Below are 9,191 nucleotides of genomic sequence, written 5' to 3'. Positions count from 1 at the left end.
CTTCCCGCAGGAAGCCCACCCTCAGCTGCACTCACCTCCATCTTCAGGGGCCCCTGTAGAAAGGGCTCACTGTGGACTTTCACTTCTGCTTCTGCAGTGACCCGGGGCCTGGCAGGACAGCCCCCCACTTTCCACCCACCCCCAGCCAGGCACCAGGGTTAAACACATGCCTTCCCCTCCCTCCCCCAGAGATGACTCAGGAGGGACCAGGTCAGCAAGCCCAACGGCAGGCAGGGCCCCCAAGGAAAGGCTGAGGGTCCAAGTGGGCAAAGTCGGGGTGGGGAGTGGGGAGAAAGGGAGATTCCCGTGGGTCTCAGCTCAGAAGCTCATTTTCATGCACCAGTCCCCCAGGCTCAGCTTCCGCCTGCTCCTGGCTTCCCCTTCTGCCCCTGCCCAGTGGCAGTCACGGCGTCTGGGGAAGGAGCCTGCCTTGGGGCAGACCCAAGTGCCTCCTGTGCAGAGATGTTCCTGCTGCTGCTGTTTGCCATGTTAAGCGACGGTGAGTGGGCTGAGGGCCAGGGAGGCCTGGGTTGGGGCTGGGGCTGGGGTTACAGCTTGAGCCTCTGTTCTCCCGCAGGATATCTGGTTCCAATCTCAGAATTCTCCCTGAGAGTGCAGAAGAAAGTGACGGTGCAGGAGGGCCTGTGTGTGCTTGTGCCCTGCACCCTCTCCTACCCTCACAGAAACTGGAGTGAAGATACCCCAGCTTATGGCTACTGGTTCAAACTTTGGGGCGCCTCTGTTCTGCCAGTGGCCACAAACAACCAGTCTCAAAAGGTGGACACGAATACCCAGGGCCGATTCCAGCTCGTGGGCAGTCCTCAGGACAAGAGCTGCTCCCTGCTGATCAGAGATGCACAGATGGGAGACAGGGCAACATATTACTTTCGGGTCGAGAGAGGCTCTTACGTGCGATATAATTTCAAGCAAAATCTATTCTCTCTGGATGTGACAGGTATGGAACTGGCTTGAGGTGGAATGGGGTGAGACCTCCCCTGCTTCTCATACTGGGAAGGGCTGTGGGGAATGGACCAGCGGACACCCCCTGCAGTATCCCATCTGGGGACTAACATTGTGTCCTCTCTTCATCCAGCCTTGACACGGAAGCCAGATGTCTACATCCCAGAGATGCTGGAGCCTGGGCACCAGGTGACAGTCACTTGTGTGTTTGACTCAGACTTTGAGCAATGTCCAGTCCCTACTTTCTCCTGGACTGGGGCTGCCCTCTTCTCCCAAGAAACCAGACCGACAAGGTCCCACGTCTCCATGCTCACTTTCACACCAAGGTCCCAGGATGACGGCGCCAACCTCACCTGTCGAGTAGATTTCTCCAGAAAGGGCGTGAGTGCTGAAAACACCATCCGCCTTAATGTGGCCTGTGAGTTTGGTGGGGAAGGTCTGGGTGATCAACAGCCCCTGTGGATGGGGAGGGGCAGAGGTGGCCAGTGCTGGGCGCCCTGGGTAGGGTGTCCAAGGAGAAGGTGTGGAGGTGGATGTCATCTGGCCCTCCCTCTGCAAGCATGTCTTTGTCACTCCTTTGTCGCTTGTCTTCCCTGAGGATAGTCACAATTTCTGTTCTCTGAGGGTGTTCTCTCTGACTATGGGGAACCAAACTGATCCTCCCCAGAGCTAGCTCACAATCTCATTGCAGATGCTCCCAAAGGTCTGTTGATCAGCACTTCCCCAGCCAAAGGATCAGGTACCAAGGGCCTGTGGGGCAGGGTGGGGCTGGGCCAGTCCTTTTTGGTGGAAGAAAAGGCGTCAGGAGGCTGGGGAAATGGTGTTTGTCCCTACAGCCCTTTCTCTGTCTCTCTGTGTCCCTCCCTCTCTGCAGCCCTGGAGCCCCAGGGAGACAGCCTATATCTGGAAGCCCAGAAAGGCCAAGACCTGCGACTGCTCTGTACTGCTGACAGCAGACCCCCTGCCACCCTGAGCTGGGCCCTGGAGGACAGGGTCCTTTCTTGGTCCCACCCCTCAGGATCCAAAGCCCTGGAGCTGGAGCTGCCCAGGGTGAAGCCTGGGGACTCAGGACACTACACCTGCAGAGCCGAGAACAGGCTTGGCTTCCAAAGCCGCACCCTGAACCTCTCTGTGCAGTGTGAGTGTGGCCAGCGGGGCCACCGTTTCAGGGAAGAGAGAGGGTGAGGGAGCAGGGGCTGGGGGCAGGGTCCCAGAGCTCAAAGGAACCTGGAACCCCAGGCTTAGGGGACTAAGGATTCTGATTCCAATTCTATTGTAGGTATTTTTCTCCCCCATCCCCAAGCAATTCTCTGACTCCAGCTCGGTGTCCTGCAATTCAACTCAATTCTGACGCTATCGCCCTGGAGATAGAATCGGATCCCACAGGTTAAGGGCTCACTCTCACAAGACTGCCCCCCACTTCAGACACCAATCTCAAGTCCAAGTTGTCACCTGTGCTTCTGACTATAGTTCAGAGGCTACAGATGGGAGGTTCCGTGACCCCCCTCTTTGGGTTCAACTGATTTGCTAGGTAGAGCAGCTCGCGGAACTCAGAGAAATGTTTTATTTACCAGATTACCAGTTTGTTATGAAAGAATGTAATTCAGAATGTAAGCCAGACGGAAGAGATGCGTAGGGCCAGGTATGGAAGCATACGAAGCTTCCATGCCTTCTCCAGGGGCACCCTCTACTTAAATCTCCAACCCAGAAACTCTCCACCCCATCTTTGGGGTTTTATATATGGAGGCTTCATTACACAGGCATGATTGATTAAATCCTTGGCCATTGATGACTGAACTCCCTCTCCAGCTTCTTCCCTTTTGGGAGGCCAAGGGGGTGGGACTGAAATTCCCAACCCTCCAATCGCAAGGATAGTTCCCCTGGCAACAACCCCATCCTTCCGTGCTTTCCAAAAGTCACCTCAATAAGGTAAACTCATGTGTGGTAAAAAAAAGGGTTTGTTATGAATATCAAAACACCTTTATTGCTCTCATCGCTTGGAAATTCCAAGGGTTGCAGAAGCCCTGAGCCTGGAACTGGGGACTAAGACCAAATATATATTTCTTATTAAAAATCACAGCAACACAGGGAGCTACCTTTCTTACCCATCTATTCCCTTGGGTAGTCTGTGTCACTCAGTGGTGAATCACAGTCAGCTGGTGATTCAGCCCTCCACCCCCACCTCACCCCCCCAACCCCCACTTGTCACTGTCACTTGTCTCCAGGGACCCTTTGCCCAGAGTGAAGCCTCCTGCCTGGCTACAGCTGGTGCTCTGTCTGTGTTTCAGATGCCCCCGAGAACCTGAGAGTGATGGTTTTCCAAGCCAACAGGACAGGTAGGAAGGGGGGACAGAAGAGCCAGGGACTCTCAGTGCCCAAATTGGGGGCCCAGGTGCCGGGAATGTAAGGATGCAAGAGGGTCCCTGTGCCCTCAGCTGTGTCTCTGTCCTGCCTCTTCCCTGCCCTAGTCCTGGAAAACCTCAGGAATGGCACATCCCTCCCAGTCCTGGAGGGCCAAAGCCTGCGTCTGCTCTGTGTCACTCACAGCAACCCCCCAGCCTTGCTGAGCTGGGCCCGGGGGGGACAGATTCTGCACCCTTCCCAGGCCTCAGACCCTGAGGTCCTGGAGCTGCCTCAGATACAAATGGAGCATGAAGGAGAATTCACCTGCCATGCTTGGAACCTGCTGGGCTCCCAGAACGTCTCTCTGCATCTCTCTGTGCACTGTGAGTGGGGGGATGAGGAACCCCTGGGAGCAGGACACCTGGGTGCTGGGTTGGGGAGAGGCACTGCTGATCCTTCTCCTCCCTCCTCACAGACCCCCCAGAGCTGCTGGGACCCTCCTGCTCCTGGGAGGAGGAGGGTCTGTACTGCAGCTGCTCCTCCCGAGCCCAGCCGGCCCCCTCCGTGCGCTGGCGACTGGGGGAGGGGTTGCTGGAAGGGAACCTCAGCAATGCCTCCTTCAAGGTCACCTCCAGCTCAGTGGGGCCCTGGGCCAACAGCTCCCTGAGCCTCAGCAAGGGGCTCAGCTCCAGCCTCAGGCTCAGCTGCGAGGCTGGAAATGTCCACGGGGCCCAGAGCGCCACTGTCCTGCTGCTGCCAGGTCAGGGGGTCTGTTGTATGCTCCCCGGAGGCAGGGGCTGAGTGAGGCAGGGTCAGGGTCCTGTGGTTGGAGCAGGAGCTGGAGATGGGGACATGGCACTTGTGGCTGGGGGTGCAGAAGGAAAAAATACAAATTGGGTGGCCTCACACCTGGGCCTGGGGTGCATGCAGCTGGGTTTTAAAGCAATAGACAGGAAGGGGTTGCAGGTAAGATGTCTGGAATGGGAGCTGGAAGCCTGCATGCCTGGTGGTAGGTGGGTGGGAGAATCCAGGTTGATGGCAGAGGCTCAGAGACGTCTGACTATCCCTCGTGCAGATAAAAAGGGACTCATCTCAGAAGCGTTCTCTAACGGAGTAGTTCTGGGCATTGGCGTCACCACCCTCTTCTTCTTCCTTGGCCTCTGCCTCATCCTGGTCATGTGAGTTAGGAGCAGGAGACGGGGCTGTGGGGTGTGGGGACAGGGGAGGTGCCAGGGAGCACAGCAAGGTGGGTCGTTTCCTCAGCATGAAGACGCTGGGGAAGAAACAGACCCAGGCAGAGACTCCGACCCAGGCAGAGACTCGGAGGCCCAGGATCGCAAGGAGGAGCACGATCCTGGATTACATCAACGTGGTCCCTCACACCGGTCCTCTGGTGGGTGGCCCAGAGGCGCTGCCTCTTCTTTCTCTCTGTGACTCCTGAACTGGCTCCTCCCCTGCCCGGCTCCATGCTTTGCCTGAGGGAAAGCACGGGTGTGGGATGCAAATCCTCATTCTCTTGGCACTTACTACCTATGAGGACTTGACCAAATGACTCTGTCCTTCCATTTCCTCCTCTCCTGCCTTTGAGAGCTGGTTTCAGGAGTAGCACTTGCTCAATACGTAGCAGCTATTCCATTATTGCCACCACCAGGGGCGTTATTAATTATAATTAATGATGTAACAATTATTAATATCATTGAAAGGCAGCATGTTCTAGTGATTAAGAGCAGGGCTGCCTGGGTTTACTCTTGCTTTCATCGCTGTGTGTTCTTGGGCAAATCACTAAACGTTTCTGTGCCTCAATTTCTTGAACTATAATATGGGGAAAATAGTAGTACCTACCACCTAGGAGCTCTCCAGGTATTCAATATGCTCAAATTGTACCTGGAAAACATTTAGAATAGTACCTGGCACATAGTAAGTGTCAGAAAATGCAGGATATTTTCCAGAAGAGGCTGTCTATACCCTGATGGCTCTAAAATTTACATCTCCCAGACTCACCCCTGAACTCTAGACTCACTTGTGAACTCTAGACTCCTATCCAGCTGTCTAGGCAGCATCTCCATGTAGCTGTCTAACAAGCCTGTCCAAAAGCAAACTTACGAGTAACTATACTTCTATGTCTCCTCCATCCTCCCATCTCAGCAAATAGCACCACGTCTGCCAGCTGCTCAAGCCTAAAGCCTCAGAGTTGTCTTCCATGCCTCTCTTCTCTATCACCCCACAATCAATCCATCAGCAAATCCCCTTCAAAACACATTCAAACCACTCCTCTCCCCACCTCCCTAGTCCATGCACCAACATCTCTCACCTGGATACCACCGCCACCTTCTGTAGGTCTTCTCAGCTCCTCACACCCCAGCCTCTTTCTCTGTACATGATATCTATTTAAGACCCCAATAGGTCCATCAACCCTCTTTAATATAACAAAAAGGAACAAAGAATTGATACATACAACCGGTTAAATAGAGCTTAGAAACAAACAAAAAAAAAAAAAGGAAAAAAGCCCATCTCCAATGGTCACATATGCATGGTTTCATGTACCTAACACTCTCGAAATGATAAAACTGTAGAGATGGAGAGCAGATTAGTAGCTGCCCAGGGTTGGGACTGGAAGGGTGATGAGAGGGACTAGAGAGGGTGAGCAAGAGGGAGGTGTTTGTAGTGTTGGAGCGTCTGCATCTTGGTGGTGGTGGTGGTTACAGGAGTTACCCGTGTTAGTTGCTAGAGTGGCAGTAGCAGAAAGCTGCAGATTGGGTGGCTTAAATAACAGACATGTGTTTATTGTTTCTGCCCCAAGATGGAATGTAAGCTCAGCGAGAACAGAGGCTTCGTTTTACTCCCTGATGTAACCCCAGTTCCTCCATCAGTGCCTGGCATGTGGTAGGCACTCAAGAATTTGTTGAATGAATGAATGAATGAATGAATGAATGTCATTTTCCCCTTAGGCTGGGAATCGGAATGCCAAACCAAGCAGTCCTTTCCGGATGCCTCCTGCAGAGGCTGACTCTCCACAATCTAAGAACAGCCAGGAGCTACGTTGTGTTGCCCACAGTGGTCCAGGACCCAAAGCACCCCCTCAAGCCCCAGAATCAAGGAACAATGAAGAGGAGCTCCATTATGCTACCCTCAACTTCCCAGGCCTCAGACCACAGGAGACCCAGGAGTCCAAGGACACTGGCTCAGAATACGCAGAAATCAGGTTCCACTGAGGGTCCACAGGCTGTGGGGACAGGGATCCAGGCTAGAGAGAAAGGCAGGGCCATTGAGAGGACGAGGAAGAGGGCAAAGTATCTGTCTCTTTTTCTTCTACTCCTCCAAGGATGGGTCATTTGAACTGCTTGACAAATCTTCAGAGTGACCTCTAAATACACAAGGATAAACTTTTCTTCTGACATACCCAGGCACCACCCTAGCTGATAACTCACAGTCTCACGTTTCTCAACGGTGGGAGGGCCTTTAAAGACGGTTAAACAACCATCTTTGTGAGGTCAGCAAGCTAACCTCTCAGGTCAAGACTGGTCCTATGCCTATTTTCATTCCGCATGTCAGCCAATAATTTTTTTTTAACCTTTTAAACAGCTGGGGAGAAAAAAAATCAAGACAAGAAGAATGTTTTGTGATGCATGGAAATATAAAATTCAAATGCTGATGTTCATTAATAAAGTTTTATTGGAGCCCAGACAAGCCCATTCTTTTATGTATCACCATCTATGGCAGGTTTCATGTGGAGTTGAGTTGCCAGCCTGCAAAGCCTTAGATATATAGCGTCTGGTCCTTTACAGGAGAAGTTTATGGATATTAGTCTAAAGTAAATTCACCCACTTATTTTTACAGAAGAGGAAACAGGAGCAGAGGTTCAGAAAGGGGTCAAAAGCAGCCAAGGTCTACGTGACTATCTGTGGGTCTAGATGGAAGGTTCCCAGAGTGAGGGTGTGAGGCACGAGGGGGTAAAGGATGAACGCATTGTCCACCCCCAATCTAGGGAAGAGCAAATACTTGAGGGCATGGGAGCGGGGACACTGGCAAAATGGAATGAAGAACAAACTGGCAATGTGTTCTGATCCAACCAGCTGGTAAACAGAGGAAAAGGAGTCTGTTTCACACAGCAAAGCATGTCTTTTCCCTTTGTCCTTCCCCAGAGCTCATAGTTCTAATTGTTTCATGGACAGTCCTCTTGGGGGATGGCTGCCAGTTGTCAGGCAGAAAACTGGGTACTCAGAAAAGATGCTGGTCTTTGCATTTTTTAAAAAAATTTTTATTGGGTAACTGTGTTTTTCCCAGGACCCATCAGCTGCAAGTCAAGTCGTTATCCTTCAATCTAGTTGTGGAGAATGCAGCTCAGCTCCAAGACCAGTCACCATTTTCAATCTAGTTGCAGGGGGAGGGGGCCCAGCTCAGCATTCCATGAGGGAGTCGAACCGGCAACCTTGTTAAGTGCACGTGCTCTAATCAACTGAGCCACCCAGCCTACCTCTTTGTGTTTTTTAAAGTGATAATGACATAATTGGAAGATAGGAAGAGCTGGAAAAAAGTATGAATAAAGCAGAAGAGGTTATAAGTAAAGCTGAAAAAATATAGATAAAAAAAAGGTCAAATAAGGTTCTCTCAGGTGACAAACTGTACATACAAGGTTGGACAATTAAGTTCGTGAACTTGTTGCAATGATGTTGCTAACCTTTTTTGATATCAGAGGGATTATTCATTATGAATTTGTGCCAACTGGACAAACAGTTAACTAAGTTTACTATTTGGAAGTGCTGAAAAGGCTGCGTGAAAAAGTTAGATGACTTGAACTTTTTGCCAACAATTCATGGCTCTTGCATCACAACACCAGCTCACATGGCACTGTCTTGTGAGGGAGTTTTTAGCCAGTAAACAAATAACTGTACTGGAACACTCTCCCTACTCACCTGATCTGACCACCAATGACTTCTTTCTTTACCCGAAGATAAAGGAAATATTGAAAGAAAGACATTTTGATGACATTCAGGACATCAAGAGTAATACAATGACAGCTCTGATGGCCATTCCAGAAGAGTTCCAAAATTGTTTTGAAGGGTGGACTAGGCACTGGCATTGGTGCATAGCTTCCCAAGGGGAGTACTTCAAAGGTGACCATAGTGATATTCAGCAATGAAGTATGTAGCACTTTTTCTAGGATGAGTTCATAAACTTAATTGTCAGAACTCATAAGTGGCAGTGTAATTATAAGAGGAAGGGAAGGGGGGAAGGAAATTTGTATTTTTTTTTAAAGATTTTTACTGGGGAATTGGGGGTATGGGAACAGCGCTGGGGAATTGGGGGAGGGGAACAGACAAGTTGCTGTCGTTTTGTTCTTTAGTCTAGTTGTGGAGGATGTTGTTTCACTGGCCCAAGTTGGCACCATCATTGCGCTTTTCCCGGGCGAGGCAGATCAGTCGCCGACTTCTGGACGGCCACTCACTGTGGCTGCTGGCCGCTCACACTGTCTGCTGGCCACATATGGTAGCCCATGGCAACCCACTGCCACAGGGGCTGTAGCCTACGCTGTCACTGGCGACCCAGCTCCAGGTCGAGCTGTTGTTCAGCATCTTAGCTGTGGAGGGCAGTGTCACTGGCCCTCATATGTGGGATCCGAACCGGGGCCCTCTGGCGTCCCAAGCCAGTTCTTAACCATCGCGCCACTCAGCTGGCCCAGGAAATTTGTATTTTTAAGCACCTCCTAGGTATCACATTGTGAATCACCTATTTATAGCTGTCTCTTTCAACAACAACTGTGGTGTATGATAAAGAATATCTTCATGGTGAAGATATCTGAGGCTCACAGAAGTGAATTAATTTCTCTGAAGGCACCAGGAGAGATTGCTGGAATCAAGAATCCCAACTGGCTGGCCGGCTCTAAAACC

General features: G+C 51.2%; 1 protein-coding gene across 2 annotated transcripts; it reads left to right on the top strand.

Annotated features, from left to right (window-relative positions):
- The first annotated feature begins 152 nt into the window (after nt 1–152).
- Nucleotides 153–7,593, top strand: SIGLEC10 (sialic acid binding Ig like lectin 10). Of its 2 annotated transcripts, XM_019634169.1 has the most exons (12): nt 153–499; nt 578–955; nt 1,094–1,378; nt 1,652–1,699; nt 1,835–2,098; nt 3,249–3,296; nt 3,429–3,686; nt 3,779–4,063; nt 4,379–4,481; nt 4,567–4,696; nt 6,104–6,186; nt 6,252–7,593. In XM_019634169.1, exons 1-12 carry the CDS (start codon nt 463–465, stop codon nt 6,637–6,639), a joined length of 2,307 nt encoding a protein of 768 aa, XP_019489714.1. In that variant the 5' UTR covers nt 153–462; the 3' UTR covers nt 6,640–7,593. The 2 variants fall into 2 exon arrangements, with proteins under 2 accessions (XP_019489714.1, XP_019489715.1); XM_019634170.1 differs by lacking the exon at nt 6,104–6,186 and having other exon boundaries at nt 6,252–6,608.
- Nucleotides 7,594–9,191: the final 1,598 nt, after the last annotated feature.

The sequence above is a fragment of the Hipposideros armiger genome, unplaced genomic scaffold (assembly GCF_001890085.2).
Source record: "Hipposideros armiger isolate ML-2016 unplaced genomic scaffold, ASM189008v1 scaffold_1531, whole genome shotgun sequence".
NCBI classification, from domain to species: domain Eukaryota; kingdom Metazoa; phylum Chordata; class Mammalia; order Chiroptera; family Hipposideridae; genus Hipposideros; species Hipposideros armiger.
Note: the sequence above shows the minus strand (reverse complement) of the source record. Positions and strands in the feature narration are given on the sequence as shown.

Excerpts from the sequence above, each read along its gene's own strand:
- SIGLEC10 (XM_019634169.1), top strand. The coding sequence starts at position 463 with ATGTTCCTGCTGCTGCTGTTTGCCATGTTAAGCGACG. Across the intron at positions 2,099-3,248 it reads CCTGAACCTCTCTGTGCAGT|ATGCCCCCGAGAACCTGAGA; the intron begins GTGAGTGTGGCC and ends TCTGTGTTTCAG. Across the intron at positions 4,697-6,103 it reads TCCCTCACACCGGTCCTCTG|ATGGAATGTAAGCTCAGCGA; the intron begins GTGGGTGGCCCA and ends TTCTGCCCCAAG.